Raw genomic sequence first — 24064 nt, forward strand, 5'->3', positions numbered from 1 at the left:
CTGCGGCAGCGCCCGTGGGCCGAAGCACCCTGGGCGCCTGCCCTGCTTTCCCCGTGCCTAGATCTGCTCCTGGTCCTATCACTATATAAATCGTTGGCATGGCCACATTTGGAATACTGTGTATAGTTCTGGGCACCACACTGTAAAAAAGACTTATTTGAGCTCGAAAAAGTTCAGAGAAGAGCTACACAAATGATCCAAATAGTGCAGTGCCAGATACACATATGCCCCCAATAGTGCCAGATATACATATGCCCCAATAGTGCCAGATATGCCTGCACAGTGCCAGATACACATATGCCCACACAGTGCCAGATATGCCCACACAGTGCCAGATACACATATGCCCACACAGTGCCAGATATGCGCCCATGGTGCTAGATATGCCCCCACAGTGCCAGATACACATATGCTCCCACAGTGCCAGATATGCCCCCACGGTGCCAAATAGGCCCCCACAATGCCAGATAGGCCCCCATGTTGCCAGATACAAATGCCCCCACAGTGCTAGATATGCCCCCACAGTGCCAGATACACATGCCCACATAGTGCCAGATATGCCCCCACAGTATCAGATATGCCCCCAGCAGTGCAACTCACCATTGTTGCTGCTGCCTGGGGCCGGCACTGTCTGCTGCTGCTGCTGTCGGGGAGAGGAGAGCACAGCACGCGCCTCTCCTGCCCCTCTCCTGCCCTCAGTCCGGCCTCCTCCTGCGGCAGCATCCTGTATTTCAGATCTGGTGCTGGTCCGCGAGCCAATCACAGCTCGCATCCGGCGGCAGCTCCTGATTGGCTGCCAGTCCGCGAGCTCTGATTGGCTCATGAACCAGCGTTTGTGTAATACACGCCTCCGCCGCCCGCAGAGGGGGAGAAGTCGCCAGTCACCGGAGGCAGGAGAGGGGCAGGAGAGGAAAGGCGCATGCTGCGCTCTCCTCTCTCTGACATGGTGTCTGCAAGGTGGCTGCCGGTGGTGCTGCGTCCCCACTTGGAATTTCTTACCGGTACGCTGTGCCGCCCCGTACCACGATACTTGCAGCACTGGAGTTGTTGGACTATAAGGAACGGCGAAACAGGTTAGATATGTTTACATTACAAAAAAGGCGACTAAGAGATATGATAAATATTATAAATATATGGAGGGGCAATATAGGGAATTGTCCAGTGAGTTGTTTATCGAGAGAACTGAACGCACAACGTGTGGCCACCCCCTAAAGTTAGAGGAGAGGACCTTTCACACCCAGCGAAAGAAGGGTTTCTTCAATGAGGTCTGTAAAGATATGGAATTCTCTGCCGGTGAAGGTTGTTTTACAGTAGCTGACTCAATTGATAAGTTTAAAAGGGTTCACTACGGTATGCCGGCGGTCGGGCTCCCGGCGACCAGCATACCGGCGCTGGGAGCCCGACCGCCGGCTTACCGACAGTGTGGCGAGCGCAAATGAGCCCCTTGCGGGCTCGCTGCGCTCGCCACGCTACGGGCACGTATTTTATTCTCCCTCCAGGGGGGTCGTGGGCCCCCACGAGGGAGAATAAGTGTCTATGTTACTATGTTACTATGCATGTTACTCTGGGGCATATTTATTAAGCTTGGTGAAGTGATAAAGTGAAAGGTGATAAAGGGCCAGCCAATCAGCTCCTAACTGTCACTTTTCAAACCCAGCCTGTAACATGACAGTTAGGATCTGATTGGCTGGTCCTTTATCACCTTCCTCTTTATCACTTCACTGAGCTTAATAAATCTGCCCCTCTGTTACTATGTAATATAAATGTATTTGCTTCCCTTCTATTGCAGCATGGTTTGTTCCAGATACAAAGTGACTTGCTTATTTTGCTTTACTTAGAAACATGAATTAGACCCATAGTCTGTAACATTTCATAAATTATTTGTAAATGTAGTATGATGTTACGTTTTGTGGCCATATCTATTTTTTCCTCTTGCTTTAGCTAATCGATTATTCACTCTTTTTTAATTAATTTTTGAAATTGAATTATAAAAAAAACTTTAATGTATGACAGTAGTCTGACTGTGTGGACTCCAAATGAACTGGATGCAGTATTGTATGTCCTCAGCACATCAGAGATAAACTTCTAGAAACAACGACTGGGATTTTCATTGTTACACAGACACATCTGGCACGGTGCCACGTGAATACAACTGTAACTGTAAATATAACCTTTTTAGAGTACATTGTCCCCAAATATATATTGTGTCATTTTGTTATGCTGATCCTATTTTTGCTTGTATAAAATAGTGTAATGCATCTGTATCCAGAAAAAAGATTTTTGTTACCGCGTTGCTGGAGCCCCAGTGACAGCGTTAATGCAAAATCTGACTATTTGTAAAAGGTGTGAGGCCAGCTTAAGCTTCTTTGGATGTTTTAACATCTTCTTGTCTCTCTCACCAGGATGTGTTAAACAATTTGGGGTCTTGTGAATTGGATGAAGATGATCTCATGCTTGACCTGGAGTTTACAGAAGAGCAGCAGCTTCGGCGTGGTAAGCAGAAAAGCAAAATGGATTTCTAATGTCACTGTACTGTATGTGTTCCGCAATCAATATGACATTTGCTAAATAGTCATCTAGTGAATAGCCTATCATTTAACAGTCTGCTCGAAATCAATAAAAAGTTCAACTATAATAGTCTCATCCTTGATACAGAGCCTGATTCAGATATGTACGTTAATGCAGTCACAGTTTTGATCCTGTGTGAAAATATGCAAATTGCAGCTGCTGTGATTTGTATTTAGAAACTCGCCAGCGGCTTTGCAATTCCCAGTGGCTGCGTATAAAGATGTAGCGATGTTCGCAGATCAGTCGATTATTGAAGTTTTGAGTAGTCCTACGGTCGCGCAGCGTGGCCACAGGAAGTAAGATGCCAGAGCCATTGCAGTTGTGTGTGGGATGCATTTTTGCCACTACTCCCCCATTACCACCCCAAAGGCTCCCTGACTGCCAATCACTTTGTTAATAAATCCTCTCTGCAACTACCATCGCAGAACTATCACTGCACACGTGCCATCACTTAGACGCATTGTGCAGTCAGCCGATAACTTATCAACTACATGAACATCGGATTTGTGTACATCTCTGAATCAGGCCCACAGCTTGTAAAAATTTTAGCACACAACCGGGTAGGGTATTATAATAAAATATACTTGTATTGCTATAGCAACTAGTTACATAAAGTATCAGTTTCATATTAAGTGCAAAGCCACTTTCATAGTTTTATTTGCTAAATTCTGGCAATTATCCAGATCAGCTGACCAGCTCCCATCTTTATAATGTACTAGCTAGAGTACCCGGCGTTGCCCGGGATTTTAAGATTGTCTGTTTACAAAAATAAATGTAACTATTAAACACACAGTATAAATAACATTGTAGATAGCTGAATACCCGTGCCTCGCTAGGAGATGAGGATGGTAAATTAGAATGATAGTTCATTAATTTACGTTGCTTGGAGATCTAGTATATAGGCATATCTTGCTTCCCTGATGCACTTTGTGTAGTGTCCGGACCCCTTTTTGGTCCCCCAAGGGACCTAGCTCTTCCCACTATACAACTCTCAGTCTCTGGCTTCCTGCTGCCTCCATTCCCCTCCTAACATCATGTCAGTGCCCCTGTGAAATTATCGATTTATTTACAGTTTATTATATAGCGCAGCACATTATGTATCTCCTGATATACTCTGTGCTGCTGGGGGACCGTGCTACTTCTACTATATAACTCTCAGTGTGTGGGTTTATGCTACCTGCATTCCCCTTCTCACATCATGTCACTGGCCCTGTCACATGCAGCCCTGTCATCACTGACATATCATGCATGTCCACATATAGTCTGTGCTGCTGGCCCACCCCTAGGGGTGCTAGTGTTCTGTTACCCCACAGTGTATGTTCCCAGAGTGTAAGTCATATGTTTAGCAAGTTTGGTGTAAATTGCTTCAGGCACTCCAGAGTTATGCTGTCTTCTGAAAAACTCTGTGCTGCTGCCTCACCCCTAGGGGTGTCTACCCCTCACAGTGTTTGTTCCCAGATTGTAAGTCATATGTGTACCAAGGTTTGTTGTAAATTGATCCAGGCATTCAGGAGTTATGCTGTCTACTGAAATACTCTGTGCTGCTGTCCCTCCCCTAGGGGTGCTAGGGGTGTCTAACCCCCACATAGTTTGTTCCCAGATTGTAAGTCAGATGTGTACCAAGTTTGGTGTAAATTGCTCCAGGCCTTCCACAGTTTTGCTGTCTGCTGACATACTCTGTGCTGCTGTCTCACCCCTAGCGGTGCTAGGGGTATCTGACCCCCACAGTGTTTGTTTCCAGAGTGTAAGTCATATGTGTACCAAGTTTTTTGTAAATTGCTGCAGGCATTCCAGAGTTATGCTGTCTGCTGACAAACTCTGTGCTGCTGCCTCTCCTCTAGGGGTGCTAGGGGTGTCTTTCCCCCACAGTGTTTGTTCCCGGCTTGTAAATCATATGTGTACCAAGTGTGTTGTAAATTGGTCCAGGCATTCGGGAGTTATGCTATCTATTGAAATACTCTGTGCTGCTGTCCCACCTCGTAGTGGTGCTAGGGGTGTTTTACCCCCACAGTGTTTGTTTCCAGGCGTAAGTCATATGTGTACCAAGTTTGTTGTAAACTGCTGCAGGCATTCTAGAGTTATGTTGTCTGCTGAAATACTCAGTGCTGCTGCTGCACTCCTAGGGGTGCTAAGGGTGTCTTTCCTCCACAGTGTTTGTTGCCAGATTGTAAGGCATATGTGCACCAATTTTTGAGTACATTGCTCCAGCAATTCCGGAGTTATGCTGTCTCCTGATATACTCTGTGCTGTTTCCTGCCCCCTAGGGGTGCTAGGGATTTCAAATACAATACAGAAGGACAAATTTTAATTTTTATATATTAGATGGACGGTGTAATGGTTAGCATTACTGCCTCACAGCACTAAGGTCATGGGTTCAATTCCCACCATGGTTCTAATGGTGTGGAGTTTGTATATTCTCCCCATTCTTGCATGGGATTCCTCCTACAATCCAAAAATATACTGGTAGGTTAATTGGCACCCCACAAAAAAATAAATAAAAATGAATCCAAATGTGTAAGTATGTGCGTGTACATGTGTTTAGGGCAGACTAGATGGACCAAGCAGTTCTTATCTGACATCAAATTCTATGTTTCTAAGTATGACTGCACTGAAGAACATGATGGTCCAGTTTGATCTTATGTTGCCACTTAAGGAGAACTGCCCTGTTCTTGGAGAAGTAGGTTATCCCTTTCTTCTACCCAGAGCCAGATTACGATTGGGCTGTATGGAGTATAAAAGTTTGGGGGCTCTTCACTCCTTTATTTGTCATCAAAACTTACACGTAAAGAGGGTGAGAGCAATCTGCGGCCCTCTGAGCCCATTGGGCTTTAGGCGAGACTCTTAGTTGCCTTATGGATAATCTGGCTCTGCCTCCAACCTACATCATGAATTTATTAGAAAAATATATATTTAAGCTCCTTTTACATACATAGGAACTTAAGCTTAGCAGTTGTATTTTACACTGGTACAGTAGGGGTAATAAAATGGGAAATTCATTATGAAAGGAATACATCTGGAGGATATGGTGCTAAAAATACAACAGTAACATATTTAAGCTTAGTTGAAGCTAAACCATTATTATGGAAAGATTGTTGCTTTGTCAGACTACAGTCAAAGTAGATTTATACTGCTTAGAATTACGCAAGCTTTTGCTTTGGGCACGATTCACACAACATTTGCATTGCTTTACACCAAGGATGTTTCTACTGCAAGGCTATCTGTCATGGCTCAGCACTTTGTGCGGGCAGGCAACAAAGCATCAGTTCATGGAACGTGAGTGCTCTATGCAGTCAGAGAAATAACAGCAAGCAACCAACTAGGACAAAAATAAAATAAAGTTTGAAAGTACAAATCATGAATGCATGTTTCACACTGAGCTTGACTTTTAGAACAAATGGGCAATGCTGGAACATGCCTGCTGTCTGAATAATCATGATCAATATGTGGAAATGTTAAAACTAAAGGATACTTTTCACTTCATTAGTCAGCAGCTGCAAAGCAGAATAATGTTCTATTATTATATTACCAAATGTGTTTTTGTCCAATTACACATTTTACAATGCGGCAGTAGAACGACCGAGTGTTATTTTGATTTTCACAATTTAAACAGTTTTTTCTTCAGATAATGTGCTCTCACATATAGGGTGAATTGGAATAAAATGATTTTTCCCTCTGACAAAAATATATCATTTAAAATACAATTCTAAATGTTCTCTTATTATTCTTTCATGGCATAAAAATGAATGGTTTCTTAAGTCTATCCATTAGGTGCTATTGCTTTTTGCTATGTGTCGCACTGTATATTCAGCAGCTTTGTACTTGATTCTTGTTTGCTAAGATTTCTCTAACTGGAACTCATGTAAAACCACTTAATGGATTCACTTAGTGTAGCAAATACAATAACATGCTTTTATAATAATGTTCAGAAACTTGTGTGCTAATAATGGTTTATTTTGCGAGCTGTTAGATGCCAGTGTTCACGTCTAGAATCCAGACTTCTATTAACTAAAATTTGTTTTCCTCGCACATCCTTTACTGAGTTAATACTGATTTGCCTGGCAATACTGAGAAGTGATTACTGGTTTGAATGGGTACAGAGTACAGTACAAGTAGGGTGCACTCTTGACGACAGTAGAGCAATTATTTTATGCAATGGATCCTGGCAGACTCATAGAGGCACTCACACACATGCACAAAGAACTGTCACTAGCAAGAAAATTCAGCTAGTTGGAAAACAGAATGCTTACATCTCTTTGGTTTTCATAATCTGATAAGTGTAAACAAATAGTAGACCTAACTACTGTAACTTGGGGGTTCTATGCACAGTTGATGCAGTTGATAAGAATCTCTAGACCTTGCAGTCCCTTAAGGGGGGTACTCACGGAGCGATCGCTGCTTAAAATCTAAGCAATCTGACTAGATTGCTTAGATTTAAAGCAGCGATTACTCCGTGTGTACCCCTCATAGCGATGTGCAGCCCCGCACATCGCTATCGCTGGTGCTAGATTGGCCTGCATGCAGGCCAATCTAGCAGGTCGCTCACTTCACCTGCTGGGTGAAATTAGCTGCCCCCCCCCCCCCCCGTCTCCCCCTGCACGCTCAGCACACATCGCGTTGTGCTGAGCCGGGGGAGAAATGTGTGCTGAGCGGTTCGCTCAGCACACATCTCTCCCCACATCTGCCGGTGAGTACTGGCCTAAAGCCCTGGTGTTGCTGGATGGCTTACTTGGCTGACATGAATCCTCTTTGGTGTTCTGTGAGCCAACTAAAGTCAGTCTTTTTTGGGCCACAAAATAAATAGCTAACAAAATTAATCCTCTGATGTATAAAATCTTTTCAGAATACCACCACTTCAAAGAACCATCATTTGTTGGTCTTGGGAACTTGTAATACCTGCACAGATTTTATAACTTTTTCCAGAATTTTGTGCTAGTGTCCGTACAGTCTACCAGTGATGGGGAACCTTTGGCACTCCAGCTGTTGCTGAACGACACAGCCCAGCATGCCCTGCTACAGTTTTAGCATGGCCAAATAGCAAAACTGTAGCATGGAATGCTAGGATGTGTACTTCAACAACAGCTGGAGTGCCAAGGTTCCCCATCACTGGATACAGAGACATTTTACCTCTTATCCAAATATCATTATCTGCATGGATTACCCGTCCAATGTTCTCCAGCAGAATAAAAACAATACTCACAACCTAGGTTGAGCATGCTGTAGTCCTAACCCAGGCATTCCCAACCTCACTTCTCAAAGCACACTAACAGTACAGGTTTTAGTGATATCCATGCTTGAGCACAGGTGACTTAACTAGTAGCTCAGTTATTTTGATGTAATCATCTGTGCTGAAGCCTGGATATCACTAAAACCTGCACTGTTAGTGTGCCTTAAGGTCCGAGGTTGGAAATGCCTGTCCTAACCCTCCAGCCTATGGTATATGGTAGAGGATTGTATGAGAAATCATGTTAAAAGTATACTGGCATCCATCCCATATAAAGGCAACTAGTCTTTGATATAGCATCACGGATGCAATTTTTTCTTAGTGGTGTTGATGGTAAAAATAGGCGTGGTCACATGTCATGAGGGGGCATGGTCACACGAAACTAGGGGAGTTGCTACATGACAATAGGGGCATGGCCACATTATGCCATACACCGTAATGCCCCTTACACATTATGCCAAACACCATAATGCCCATTACACATTATGCCACATACCTTAATGCTTCTTACACATTATGCCACATACCGTAATGCTTATTACACATTATGCCACACACTGTAATGCCCGTTACACATTATGCCACATACCGTAATGCTTATTACACATTATGCCACATACCGTAATGCTTATTACACATTATGCCACATACCGTAATGCTTATTACACATTATGCCACACACTGTAATGCCCATTACACATTATGCTAGACACCGTAATGCCTTACATATTATACCACACACCGTAATGCCTAATACATATTATTCCACACACAGTTATGCCACTGACACCATATTATGTCCCACACACAAAAATGCCCCTAATAAATTATGCCCCAGCAGTGGGCTGGTGGTACTGCGTACCACCACCATATTTCTTAATGGTACTCCGTACCACCCCATACAACCCTACTTTCAGCACTGTGTAGCATTGCTTTGAATAAAATGCATTAGCCAAGTCTATTATAGCATGAAAGTTACCTGTCTATTTTGCTATTGTCTCTACTAAAGACAACATGTAGCTTACCTTAGCCATCATTGCCGGTATTACTGTATGTACAGTGGAATCAGGTTGTAGTATTGACCAAGAAAGATACAGTAGTATAAGAGAAGGGTAGAGGGAGAGAAAGCAGATGTTACACTCAAAGGGTTTGAGGATACTAACCTTAAGGCACCACCAGATATTAAATATTCTCAAAGTGAAGGTTTGTATGATACCCATGATACACACACGCACAGTAGCTCTCACATGCAGTGACACTGACATTAATCAAGCTCATATACCTGACACACACACGGTGCCACCTACCATGCTCACACACATACACACACAGTGACACTGACCAAGCTCACACACCTGACACACACACACACACACACACACACACACACACACACACACACACACACACACACACACACATTGACAATGACCAGGCTCACACACAGTAACACACTGACACTGACCGGGCTCTTCCTCTGTGTTGCCTGCAGTCTCCAGCAGTAGCAGCCTCCCCAACTCCTCCTACTTCAACTTATTGCAACACTTTCACGGCAGCGTACTATATGTAGGTGGGCGTGTCTGTGTTCCGATGGGCATAGCAATTGTGTGATGTGTCACTCAGCCAAACGGAGCACAGCACACACTGCTTAGGAGATCCTGATATTGGGGGTCATTCCGAGTTGATCGTAGCTGTGCTAAATTTAGCACAACTACGATCATCTTCCCTGACATGCGGGGGGAAGCGCAGCACAGGACTAGTCCGCCCCGCATGTCAGTGCCCCTCCCTCCCCCCGCACAAATACAAAAGCATCGAACAGCGGCGATGCTTTTGTATTTTAGGAGTAACTCCCGGCTAGCGCAGCTCCTGCGGCTGGCTGGGAGTTGGTCTTTGCTGCCACCGCAGCCCGTCCCCCCAACGGTCCGGCCACACCTGCATTGGCCAGACCGCACCTCCTAAATGGCAGCTTAACACCTCCGTTCAGCCCCCTCCCGCCCAGCGACTGCCTCTGTCTCAGAGGCGATCGCTAGGCAGCAATGATAGCCATGCACCAGTGCACTGCGGCGCTGGTGCATGCGCGGTTCCTACCCGATCGCTGCGCGGTGACAAACTGCAGCGAGAGATCCGGTCGGAATGACCCCCATCAGGAATCAGGAAATTACTCAGCATTGGTTGGGACAGAGCAGCATTTCTGCTAATACTGAGTACAGGTGGGCTAGCTAGTCCTGTCTAAGGCAGCTCAATATAGACAAGCCAGCAATGGTAGTGGGCGGAGCTGCTAAGTAGGGGGACTAGCGGGGATTTACAGGCTCCATTGGGTGGTAGGACTCACTTTTGATAGGAGCGGTCGGACACCCCTCTCTGTCAGGTGGTCCGGGACTGAAGTCTCCGCTGTCTCGCCTTTGTTGACGGCCCTGGTGACAGTGATATTTGTGGCACAAACCCTTTGTTTATCATTTTGTCATCATAATATTCATACGTTTCCTTCAGTTTCTATTTTAGTTTTCTTTTTATTTAATCCCATACATAATTTTTTTTAAATACTGTGGATTAGAAGCTAGGGTTGCTGTAATTTAAATCCTAAATACCACTCAAATGTGCCAGGATCAGGGAAGGTATTCTACTCTCCCAGGATGCCAGGAGAACTAACAAAATATAGGAGTGCATCGGAGGGCAAGTACAGTGCATCCGAAAAGTATTCACAGCGCTCCACTTTTTCCACATTTTGTTATGTTACAGCCTTATTTCAAAATGGAATAAATTCATTTTCCCCTCAAAATTCTACACATGATACCCCATAATGACAACGTAAAATAAGTTTTTTGAGATTTTTGCAAAGTTATTACAAATGAAAAAGTACGAAATCACATGTACACACGTATTCACAGCCTTTGTTCAATACTTTGTTGATGCATCTTTGGCAGCAATTACAGCCTCAAGTCTTTTTGAATATGATGCCACAAGCTTGGCACACCTATCTCTGGGAAGGTTCACCCATTCCTCTTTGCAGCACCTCTCAAGCTCCATCAGGTTGGATGGGAAGCGTCGGTGCACAGCCATTTTCAGATCTCTCCTGAGATGTTCAATCAGATTCAAGTCATGTGCTTTTTACTAAGTAGTGGCTTCTGTCTGGCCACTCTACCATACAGTCCTGATTGGTGGATTGCTGCAGTGATGGTTGTCCTTCTGGAAGGTTCTCCTCTCTCCACAGAGGAATGCTGTAGCTCTGATAGAGTGACCATCGGGTTCTTGGTCACCTCCCTGACTAGGGCTCTTTTCCCTGATAGTTCAGTTTAGACGGCCGGCCAGCTCTAGGAAGAGTCCTGGTGGTTCCAAACTTCTTCCATTTATGGATCATGGAGGATACTGTGCTCATTGGGATATTCAAAGCATCAGATATTTTTCTGTACCCTTCCCCAGATTGTGCCTCGAGACAATCCTGTCTCTGAGATCTACAGACAATTCCTTTGACGTCATAATTGGTTTGTGCTCACACATGCGCTGTCAAGTATGGGACCTTCTATAGACAGGTGTGTGCCTTTCTAATCATGTCCAATAAACTGAATTTTAAGATGGACTCTAATTAAGCTGTAGGAACATCTCAATGATGATCAGTGGAAATAGGATTATTATTATTATTACATTTTATTTATAGGGCGCCACAAGTGTTTCGAAACGCCGTACAAAGGACAGTACAGGGAGACAAAACTTAGCATTACAGTAAAAAAATAACAAAAATAGAGTACAGGTAACAAAGAGCACCACAATTCTCAAAACATAATACAGCTTAGATGTAAGTAACGAGGGAGTAATCACCGTACTACATGGGGCTGGTGGCCATAGATAGAGATGAGCCTTTACCAACAGGAAAAAAAGTGGGTAAAGATGGTCGCTCAGTAGGAGAGAGCTGCGAGTGAAATGTGTAGAGAAGAGTGCTTTGACAACAAGAGGAAAGCAACAAGAGGAAAGAGGGCCCTGCTCTGAAGAGCTAACAATCTAGTGGGGAGGGGCGACAGACAGATGACATGAGGTGCAAGCAAGCGGGAGGAAGCATGATGGCAGTATGTAAGCAAAGCAGAGATGTTGGAGGCATGAGGCAGGGGTATGGAGGAGCAGCCTAAGGACTAGGTTATGCATTGGAGGGGTACACCTAAGGATGCACCTGAGCTGAATTCTGAGCCTCATGGCAAAGGCTGTGAATACTTATGTACATGTGATTTCTTAGTTTTTGATTTTTAACAAATTTGCAGAAATCTCAAAAATTCTTTTTTCACATTGTCATTATGGGGTATTGTGTGTAGAATGGGGGAAAATTAATTTATTCCATTTTGGAATAAGGCTGTAACATAACAAAATGTGGAAAAATTGAAGCGCTGTGAGTACTTTCCAGATGCACTGTATGCTTGGATTCATGTGTATTAAGGTTCTCAGCTGGATTAGAATTGGGGTCAGTAACTATGGTACAGGGAGGGATCGTTAATATATAATATACTGGACGAGCTTAAAAAAAAATGTAGCTATAATACAACAGGGGCTGCTATGGTTAAAGCTAAACATTTAAAACATTTGAATATTTGCTGCATCTGAATAGTCTTGCAAGTAAGAGTGCTGAGATGAGCGCCTGAAATTTTTCGGGTTTTGTGTTTTGGTTTTGGGTTCGGTTCCGCGGCCGTGTTTTGGGTTCGAACGCGTTTTGGCAAAACCTCACCGAATTTTTTTTGTCGGATTCGGGTGTGTTTTGGATTCGGGTGTTTTTTTCAAAAAACACTAAAAAACAGCTTAAATCATAGAATTTGGGGGTCATTTTGATCCCAAAGTATTATTAACCTCAAAAACCATAATTTACACTCATTTTCAGTCTATTCTGAATACCTCACACCTCACAATATTATTTTTAGTCCTAAAATTTGCACCGAGGTCGCTGTGTGAGTAAGATAAGCGACCCTAGTGGCCGACACAAACACCGGGCCCATCTAGGAGTGGCACTGCAGTGTCACGCAGGATGTCCCTTCCAAAAAACCCTCCCCAAACAGCACATGACGCAAAGAAAAAAAGAGGCGCAATGAGGTAGCTGTGTGAGTAAGATTAGCGACCCTAGTGGCCGACACAAACACCGGGCCCATCTAGGAGTGGCACTGCAGTGTCACGCAGGATGGCCCTTCCAAAAAACCCTCCCCAAACAGCACATGACGCAAAGAAAAAAAGAGGCGCAATGAGGTAGCTGTGTGAGTAAGATTAGCGACCCTAGTGGCCGACACAAACACCGGGCCCATCTAGGAGTGGCACTGCAGTGTCACGCAGGATGTCCCTTCCAAAAAACCCTCCCCAATCAGCACATGATGCAAAGAAAAAGAAAAGAAAAAAGAGGTGCAAGATGGAATTGTCCTTGGGCCCTCCCACCCACCCTTATGTTGTATAAACAAAACAGGACATGCACACTTTAACCAACCCATCATTTCAGTGACAGGGTCTGCCACACGACTGTGACTGATATGACGGGTTGGTTTGGACCCCCCCAAAAAAGAAGCAATTAATCTCTCCTTGCACAAACTGGCTCTACAGAGGCAAGATGTCCACCTCATCATCACCCTCCGATATATCACCGTGTACATCCCCCTCCTCACAGATTATCAATTCGTCCCCACTGGAATCCACCATCTCAGCTCCCTGTGTACTTTGTGGAGGCAATTGCTGCTGGTCAATGTCTCCGCGGAGGAATTGATTATAATTCATTTTAATGAACATCATCTTCTCCACATTTTCTGGATGTAACCTCGTACGCCGATTGCTGACAAGGTGAGCGGCGGCACTAAACACTCTTTCGGAGTACACACTTGTGGGAGGGCAACTTAGGTAGAATAAAGCCAGTTTGTGCAAGGGCCTCCAAATTGCCTCTTTTTCCTGCCAGTATAAGTACGGACTGTGTGACGTGCCTACTTGGATGCGGTCACTCATATAATCCTCCACCATTCTATCAATGTTGAGAGAATCATATGCAGTGACAGTAGACGACATGTCCGTAATCGTTGTCAGGTCCTTCAGTCCGGACCAGATGTCAGCATCAGCAGTCGCTCCAGACTGCCCTGCATCACCGCCAGCGGGTGGGCTCGGAATTCTGAGCCTTTTCCTCGCACCCCCAGTTGCGGGAGAATGTGAAGGAGGAGATGTTGACAGGTCGCGTTCCGCTTGACTTGACAATTTTGTCACCAGCAGGTCTTTCAACCCCAGCAGACTTGTGTCTGCCGGAAAGAGAGATCCAAGGTAGGCTTTAAATCTAGGATCGAGCACGGTGGCCAAAATGTAGTGCTCTGATTTCAACAGATTGACCACCCGTGAATCCTTGTTAAGCGAATTAAGGGCTCCATCCACAAGTCCCACATGCCTAGCGGAATCGCTCCGTGTTAGCTCCTCCTTCAATGTCTCCAGCTTCTTCTGCAAAAGCCTGATGAGGGGAATGACCTGACTCAGGCTGGCAGTGTCTGAACTGACTTCACGTGTGGCAAGTTCAAAGGGCATCCATCCTCATGTGAAGCTGAACCACTAGCCATGAACATAGGCCAGGGCCTCAGCCGTTCCTTGCCACTCCGTGTGGTAAATGGCATATTGGCAAGTTTACGCTTCTCCTCCGACAATTTTATTTTAGGTTTTGGAGTCCTTTTTTTTCTGATATTTGGTGTTTTGGATTTGACATGCTCTGTACTATGACATTGGGCATCGGCCTTGGCAGACGACGTTGCTGGCATTTCATCGTCTCGGCCATGACTAGTGGCAGCAGCTTCAGCACGAGGTGGAAGTGGATCTTGATCTTTCCCTAATTTTGGAACCTCAACATTTTTGTTCTCCATATTTTAATAGGCACAACTAAAAGGCACCTCAGGTAAACAATGGAGATGGATACTAGTATACAATTATGGACTGCCTGCCGACTGCAGACACAGAGGTAGCCACAGCCGTGAACTACCGTACTGTACTGTGTCTGCAGCTAATATAGACTGGTTGATAAAGAGAAGATGTCTATGTAACTATGTATGTATAAAGAAGAATGAAAAAAATCCACGGTTAGGTGGTATACAATTATGGACGGACTGCCTGCCGAGTGCAGACACAGAGGTAGCCACAGCCGTGAACTACCGTACTGTACTGTGTCTGCAGCTAATATAGACTGGTTGATAAAGAGAAGATGTCTATGTAACTATGTATGTATAAAGAAGAATGAAAAAAATCCACGGTTAGGTGGTATACAATTATGGACGGACTGCCTGCCGAGTGCAGACACAGAGGTAGCCACAGCCGTGAACTACCGTACTGTACTGTGTCTGCAGCTAATATAGACTGGTTGATAAAGAGAAGATGTCTATGTAACTATGTATGTATAAAGAAGAATGAAAAAAAACCACGGTTAGGTGGTATACAATTATGGACGGACTGCCTGCCGAGTGCAGACACAGAGGTAGCCACAGCCGTGAACTACCGTACTGTACTGTGTCTGCAGCAAATATAGACTGGTTGATAAAGAGAAGATGTCTATGTAACTATGTATGTATAAAGAAGAATGAAAAAAATCCACGGTTAGGTGGTATTACAATTATGGACGGACTGCCTGCCGAGTGCAGAGACACAGAGGTAGCCACAGCCGTGAACTACCGTACTGTGTCTGCTGCGACTGGATGATAAATGATATAAAAAATATATATATATCACTACTGCAGCCGGACAGGTATATATTATATATTATATAATGACGGACCTGCTGGACACTGTCTGTCAGCAGAATGAGTTTTATTTTTATAGAAAAAAAAAAAAAAAAACACACAAGTGAAGTCACACGACGAGTGTTTAACTTTTTCAGGCAATCACAATATAAGTATACTACTAACTATACTGGTGGTCAGTGTGGTCATGTCACTGGTCAGTCACACTGGCAGTGGCACTCCTGCAGCAAAAGTGTGCACTGTTTAATTTTAATATAATATGTACTCCTGGCTCCTGCTATAACCTATAACTGGCACTGCAGTAGTGCTCCCCAGTCTCCCCCACAATAATAAGCTGTGTGAGCTGAGCAGTCAGACAGATATATAATATATATAGATGATGCAGCACACTGGCCTGAGCCTGAGCAGTGCACTGCACAGTGCACACAGATATGGTATGTGACTGACTGAGTCACTGTGTGTATCGCTTTTTTCAGGCAGAGAACGGATATATTAAATAAACTGCACTGTGTGTCTGGTGGTCACTCACTATATAATATATTATGTACTCCTGGCTCCTGCTATAACCTATAACTGGCACTGCAGTAGTGCTCCCCAGTCTCCCCCACAATTATAAGCTGTGTGAGCTGAGCAGTCAGACAGATATATATAATATTATATATAGATAATAGATGATGCAGCACACTGGCCTGAGCCTGAGCAGTGCACACAGATATGGTATGTGACTGACTGAGTCACTGTGTGTATCGCTTTTTTCAGGCAGAGAACGGATATATTAAATAAACTGCACTGTGTGTCTGGTGGTCACTCACTATATAATATATTATGTACTCCTGGCTCCTGCTATAACCTATAACTGGCACTGCAGTAGTGCTCCCCAGTCTCCCCCACAATTATAAGCTGTGTGAGCTGAGCAGTCAGACAGATATATATAATATTATATATAGATAATAGATGATGCAGCACACTGGCCTGAGCCTGAGCAGTGCACACAGATATGGTATGTGACTGAGTCACTGTGTGCTGTGTATCGCTTTTTTCAGGCAGAGAACGGATTATAAAGTAAACTGCACTGTCCTCACTAGTAAACTCTCTCCACTCAGTCTCTACACTTCTACAGTAACAGTACTCCTCCTAGTCAGCTCCAGTAAATCTCTCTCAGTCTCTTATAATCTAAATGGAGAGGACGCCAGCCACGTCCTCTCCCTATCAATCTCAATGCACGTGTGAAAATGGCGGCGACGCGCGGCTCCTTATATAGAATCCGAGTCTCGCGAGAATCCGACAGCGTCATGATGACGTTCGGGCGCGCTCGGGTTAACCGAGCAAGGCGGGAAGATCCGAGTCTGCTCGGACCCGTGAAAAAAACCATGAAGTTCTGGCGGGTTCGGATTCAGAGAAACCGAACCCGCTCATCTCTATGTTTAGTTCTACAAAATATGAACAAAAAATGACCCGTAGTGCATATAAAGTTACAGCTTTATGCTTTGTTAATGTGATTAGTCTGAAGAGCACCAAGGCCACAAGCTACTGAGAGTTCGCCAAATGAAATAAGGCCTTTGCAATGGGACAGTGTTGTCAATTACAAATTAATTAGCTAGTTACTAAATGATTTTGCATTTGATGAGCAAGCAGTGCATGGAACTCATTTGCTGAATTAGGAACTCCTTCTGAGTCCTTTAATTATATAGTGTAATTCATTCTTATTAATTTTAAAGGTGAGAAGCACTCTGAGCCAAGATCAGTAATGTGCTGCCTGTGATTCATGTCCATGTGTATACTGTACCATACCTCCCAACTGTCCCGATTTTCGCGGGACAGTCCCGTTTTTGGGGGACTGTCCCGCTGTCCCACCCGCGGGCCGCAGTGGGGGGGGGGCAGTTGGGAGGCTCAGTCTCTCGCTGCCCTGCTTAGCAGAGCAGCGGTGAATAGACGCTGTGCGCATGCGCACAGCGTCTATTCCGTGCAGGGAGAGGGGGCATGCCAGCGGCTCACAGAGCGCTGGGCATGCCCCCTCAGTGACGAAAACGGAGGCGTAGCCCGCGGTCGCGGGTCCTCCGCAAAGCCACGCCCCCTTTCATAGGCCACACCCCCTTTTCGGGAGCGCGCGCGGTTTCGACGCGCGTGTGTCACTCTTACCGACAGGACAAAGTTGGGAGGTATGCTGTACATCATACTGTGCACGCTTATATAAATAAACCAACTTTATCAGCTTTAGAACTATACTTACTCATTAAAGTTATATTTCACTTGCAAGTTTCTAAATTTGTTTTTTTTTAACACCAGGATGCGACCAGTCAGATAGAGAGTGTTAGCAGCGGCGGGGAAGAGAAACTTCCCTCCGCTGCTTCTGTCAGAGGGACCGGAAGGTGCCTCTGCCTCCCTGCACTCTCCCCCTGTGTCTGCCGTGCTGCCGATCACTGCTGATCGGTCAGCACGGCAGGATCCCCCTCTTCAGCAGCTGCAGGCAATGGCAGCTGCTGGGGAGAGTAAATTAACCCTCCCAAGCCACCCCCAGACCTCCACTGTATACCTGGAGGTTGCCCCAGCTTTTAAAATGAAAGCCGCGATGTTCCCGATGTTCCGATGGTTGTCATGTTCTCGATTGATGTTTCAATGTTTGGAGGGGGGGGGGGGTATTTAAAGAAAATATTTTTTTCTTTTTTTTAACTAAAATCATTTGGGATAGGGTTAAATTCATGTTCTTCACCTAATTCACTCATAACAAACCCGACAATTTCAGAGTGGTTTTTGGCTAAATAAATCGTCAGTTAAGTGGTTAATGGATCTAAAATTGATGATAAAGCTAAAACGTAGTCTTTACAAACTGTTTCGACATCCTGATATTTGTGAATGATTATTTTAAAAAATAATACAATAAAGATATTACAAGTGCTTAACTTCAGTTCCATCTGGAACATGTCTGCTTGTGGGCAGAAACAGCAATATATATGGCAACCTCAATGTCGTTGTGATGTACCTCATAATTCTATATAAAATGTGAGTCTAACTGCTAGAGGAATGAAAATGCGGTTTCCAAAAAAAATTGCTGGAAGGAAAAAATGTTGGTTTTACAAAAGATGTATAGCAAGTGTTTAAAAGAGTAGAGAAGTGGACCAGCCGAGAAGTTACCCATAGCAACCAATCAGCAGCTACCTATCATTTTATGCAGTATACTTGATAAATGTTTCCTCAAAGCTTATTAATTGCTGTGGGAACCACTCCACTATTTTCACTGCTTGATACAACAATCTCACACCTAATGCTACAATCTGAGGATGAGTTGGCATCAGGACTATAATATGGATTTTTCTCCTGAATTGTTGCTCTGGTAAACTGAGTGGTATACTTTATATGAATAACAGAACATCTTTAGAATGTAAGCTCTCACGAGTAGGGCCCTCTCCCCTCATGTGCTTATCAGAGGCGTATCTAGCACGGGGCGAGCAGGGCACGTGCCCTGGGCGCCGTGGAAGCCCCAACAGAGGGGGCGCCACCGGCACGGCCCGCTCACCCCATGCGACAGGGATTCCGCCGGCGCTACCTGCGGCGCTCTCCCAGTCTCCCCGGCTGCTGTGCCTGTCACACTGGACAGGCAGCGGCAGCCAGGAGCCTCCCCTCACCCCCCCTCCTCCCTGCACATTGTACTGTACGCGATCACGCGTGCGCGCGACCGCGACCTCGGAGGTGCGCGCGCGCGTGCGCGGCCTTAACAGGTGAGCGGGCTTTACAATTATGTTTATATTTTTTTTCTGTCGGGAGAGGGGTCTGCGGGACAGTGTGTGTGTGTGTGTGTTTATTGTGTGTGAGTGTGTGTTAATTGTGTGTGTGACAGTGTGAGTGTGTTAATTGTGTGTGTGTGGGACAGTGTGAATGTGTGTTAATTGTGTGGGTGTGTTAATTGTGTGTGTGGGACAGTGTGAGTGTGTGTTAATTGTGTGGGTGTGTTAATTGTGTGTGTGGGACAGTGTGAGTGTGTGTTAATTGTGTGAGTGTGTTAATTGTGTGTGTGTGTGGGACAGTGTGAGTGTGTGTTAATTGTGTGGTTGTGTTAATTGTGTGTGTGTGTGTGTGTGTGTGGGACAGTGTGAGTGTGTGTGTTAATTGTGTGTGTGTGGGACAGTGTGCGTGTGTGTTATTTGTGTGTGTGGGACAGTGTGCGTGCGTGTGTGTTAATTGTGTGTGTGTGTGGGACAGTGTGCGTGTGTGTTAATTGTGTGTGTGTGCGTGTGTGTGGGACAGTGTGCGTGTGTTAATTGTGTGTGTGTGTGTGTTAATTGTCCCGGCGGTTATTGGCGTCTGTAGTGTACGCCCCGTCCTCCTCCGCTGCCGCTGACAGGATCGGCGGTGTGCGGCTCTCCCCCTCCTCCGCCGGCTCCGTCCTCCCGTCGTGGCCCTGCAGTGTGTGGTCTCCCCAGCAGCAGCAGGTTAGTCTCTCTCTCTCCCCCCCCCCTCCTCCCCCCCCTCTCTCTCTTTCTCTCTCTCTCTCTCTCCTCCTGTGGATTGAAGTTTGTAAGTATCATTTTCATTTTTAGATGTACCCCTATTGGATTCTACTGGACAAGTGGACGTGATCGGCGTGGGGTGTAGGTAAGTAATCTGTCTCTCAGTTTTACAGGTACCCCTATTGGATTCTACTGGACAAGTGGACGTGATCGGCGTGGGATGTAGGTAAGTAATCTGTCTCTCATTTTTACAGGTACCCCTATTGGATTCTACTGGACAAGTGGACGTGACCGGCGTGGGATGTCGGTAAGTAATCTGTCTCTCATTTTTACAGGTACCCCTATTGAATTCTACTGGACAAGTGGACGTGATCGGCGTGGGATGTAGGTAAGTAATCTGTCTCTCATTTTTACAGGTACCCCTATTGGATTCTACTAGACAAGTGGACGTGATCGGCGTGGGATGTAGGTAAGTAATCTCTCTCATTTTTACAGGTGCCCCTTTTGGATTCTACTGGACAAGTGGACGTGACCGGCGTGGGATGTAAGTAAGTAATCTGTCTCTCATTTTTACAGGTGCCCCTTTTGGATTCTACTGGACAAGTGGACGTGACCGGCGTGGGATGTAAGTAAGTAATCTGTCTCTCATTTTTACAGGTACCCCTATTGAATTCTACTGGACAAGTGGACGTGATCGGCGTGGGATGTAGGTAAGTAATCTGTCTCTCATTTTTACAGGTACCCCTATTGGATTCTACTAGACAAGTGGACGTGACCGGCGTGGGATGTAGGTAAGTAATCTGTCTCTCATTTTTACAGGTACCCCTATTGGATTCTACTGGACAAGTGGACGTGACCGGCGTGGGATGTAAGTAAGTAATCTGTCTCTCATTTTTACAGGTGCCCCTTTTGGATTCTACTGGACAAGTGGACGTGACCGGCGTGGGATGTAGGTAAGTAATCTGTCTCTCATTTTTACAGATTCCCCTACTGGATTCAACTGGACAAGTGGACGTGACCAGCGTGGGATGTAGGTAAGTAATCTGTCTCTCATTTTTACAGGTACCCCTATTGAATTCTACTGGACAAGTGGACGTGACCAGCGTGGGATGTAGGTAAGTAATCTGTCTCTCATTTTTACAGGTACCCCTATTGGATTCTACTGGACAAGTGGACGTGACCGGCGTGGGATGTAGGTAAGTAATCTGTCTCTCATTTTTACAGATTCCCCTACTGGAATCTACTGGACAAGTGGACGTGACCGGCGTGGGATGTAGGTAAGCAATCTGTCTCTCATTTTTACAGAGTCCCCTACTGGATTCTACTGGACAAGTGGACGTGACCAGCGTGGGATGTAGGTAAGTAATCTGTCTCTAATTTTTACAGGTACCCCTATTGAATTCTACTGGACAAGTGGACGTGACCGGCGTGGGATGTAGGTAAGTAATCTGTCTCTCATTTTTACAGGTACCCCTATTGGATTCTACTGGACAAGTAGACGTGACCGGCGTGGGATGTAGGTAAGTAATCTGTCTCTCATTTTTACAGATTCCCCTACTGGATTCTACTGGACAAGTGGACGTGACCGGCGTGGGATGTAGGTAAGTAATCTGTCTCTCATTTTTACAGATTTCCCTACTGGATTCTACTGGACAAGTGGACGTGACCGGCGTGGGATGTAGGTAAGTATCTGTCTCTCATTTTTACAGGTACCCCTATTGGATTCTACTGGACAAGTGGACGTGACCGGCGTGGGATTTAGGTAAGTAATCTGTCTCTCATTTTTACAGATTCCCCTACTGGATTCTACTGGACAAGTGGACGTGACCGGCGTGGGGTGTAGGTAAGTAATCTGTCTCTCATTTTTACAGATTTCCCTACTGGATTCTACTGGACAAGTGGACGTGACCGGCGTGGGATGTAGGTAAGTATCTGTCTCTCATTTTTACAGGTACCCCTATTGGATTCTACTGGTAAGTGGACGTGACCGGCGTGGGATGTAGGTAAGTAATCTGTCTCTCATTTTTACAGGTACCCCTATTGGATTCTACTGGACAAGTGGACGTGACCGGCGTGGGATTTAGGTAAGTAATCTGTCTCTCATTTTTACAGATTCCCCTATTGGATTCTACTGGACAAGTGGACGTGACCGGCGTGGGATGTAGGTAAGTAATGTGTCTCTCATTTTTACAGCTACCCCTATTGGATTCTACTGGACAAGTGGACGTGACCGGCGTGGGATATAGGTAAGTATGTGTGAGTGTGTCAGTGTGTTTTAATACATTTTTACTGTCACGGTGTGTGAGTTGTGTTTTATTTGGGTATTTTTTCTGTTGTAGAACTACAGGTACCGGCGGGCCCGTTATTTCCCTGCATGTTGGTACTTGAGGTTCTCCAAGTACCAGCAAGCGGGGGAGGCTTTCTGGGCCTTGTAGTTCCACAACAAAAAACAATATTCTTTTTTTACTTACATGGCTATCAGCCTCCCATCCACAGCCCACGGATGGGGGGGACAGCCTCGGGCTTCACCCCTGGCCCTTGGGTGCCTGGAGGGGGGGTGACCCCTTGATTTAAGGGGTCCCCACTCCTCCAGGGAACCCCGGCCAGTGGTGACTAGTTGGGGGGGGGTAATGCCACGGCCGCAGGGACCTACATAAATGTGTCCCCCGGCTGTGGCATTATGTCCCTGGCTAGTGGAGCCCGGTGCTGGTTTTAAAAATACGGGGGGACCCTACATCTTTTGTCCCCCGTATTTTTGGAACCAGGACCGGACTAAGAGCCCGATGCTGGTTGTCTAAATACGGGGAACCCCTGTCCAATTTTTTCCCAGTATTTAAACAACCAGGACCGGCTCAAAGAGCCCGAGGCTGGTTATACTTAGGAGGGGGGACCACACGCAGTTTTTTTTTACATTTTTAACCCATTCAGACCCTTCTCCATTAAGTTAATGAAAGCCCTGGACAACAAAATTGCATTCATGTCCTCCTCCCACTCCCTTCCCAGTCCCAAACACAAATTATTATTTTTTTCTATAAAAATGTACAATATATCACAAGTATGATGAGCAGGCATGCAGCGGGCATTGGCGGCTTTGGACTGAGTTGCAAATTAGTGGCGGAGGGCTGGGTCAGTTGATGGTGGGCGAGTTTGTAAGCCGTTGGTGGTGGCAGCGGGCATCGGCTCAGAGGCAGTGGCGGGCATTGGCTCGGTGGCGGTAGGGGTCATCGGCAGGATTCGGCAGACATTATGGCTGTAGTGCCTCACCGCACGTCACTGACCTCACCGCACGCCACTGGTGTGTGGGACAGTGTGCGTGTGTGTTAATTGTGTGTGTGGGACAGTGAGTGTGTGTTAATTGTGTGTGTGTGGAACAGTGTCAGTGTGTGTAAATTTTTGCAGTCCAGTGTGTGTGTGGGGGAGAGGAAAGTATGAGAATGTGTGTGTGTAGTCTGAGTGGGTGTGTGTAGGATTTGGGGGTGGCCAGTCTGTGTGTGTGTAATCAGTGTGTGTGGGATGTACTAATGGCCATTTACCGAAGAGAGATATGTATTAAACCACGGGCACTGAGATGCCCTTCTCACTCACCATCCAGCTGGGTGGGCGAGCCGGGCAGGTGGAAAGCCAGCAGCAGGGGCAGCATGCCGGATATCAGCAGCCGAGGGTGGGGGCTGTAAGGCACGTGCGGAGCCCAAAGCCGGAGATCAGCAGCATGTTGACCAGCAATAAGCAGCTTCTGCTTCCGCGTTCAACATGCTGCTGATCTCCGGCTTTGGGCTACGCAGGGTTCAGGGGATGGGTGTCCTCTGCCGGTGTACTGCAGCTCCGGGGGTGCGGGCTCCGGAGGCTTTCAGCACTGTTGAATATCCAGCTGCCTCAAGTATGTACAGCCCGCACCCTCTGCTGCTGATATCCGGCATGCTGCTGCTGGCTGTCCCCCCGCCCGGCTCGGCCACACAGCTGTATGGTGAGAAGGGCATCTCAGTTCCTGAGGTTTAACACATATGCCTCAGAAAATGGCCTCTGCGGTAAACGATACTAATGCTTACCGTGACTGTAACAGCGGGGAGGAAGGCGCACATCGGGATCCTGCAGCATGAAACAAGAACCCCTTCGGAGCG

The 24064-nt window shown here is 45.8% G+C and overlaps 1 protein-coding gene across 4 annotated transcripts in view; it reads left to right on the forward strand.

The window, feature by feature from the left end:
• CCSER1 (coiled-coil serine rich protein 1) overlaps positions 1-24064 on the forward strand; it is a 1413620-nt gene that overhangs the window by 466690 nt on the left and 922866 nt on the right. For all 4 annotated transcript variants that reach the window (XM_063917302.1, XM_063917330.1, XM_063917310.1 and 1 more), the window contains exon 4: positions 2403-2493. In XM_063917302.1, the coding sequence (XP_063773372.1) occupies positions 2403-2493 (91 nt within the window). The remainder of the gene's footprint in view (positions 1-2402; positions 2494-24064) is intronic.

This window comes from Pseudophryne corroboree, chromosome 1 (assembly GCF_028390025.1).
Source record: "Pseudophryne corroboree isolate aPseCor3 chromosome 1, aPseCor3.hap2, whole genome shotgun sequence".
NCBI classification, from domain to species: domain Eukaryota; kingdom Metazoa; phylum Chordata; class Amphibia; order Anura; family Myobatrachidae; genus Pseudophryne; species Pseudophryne corroboree.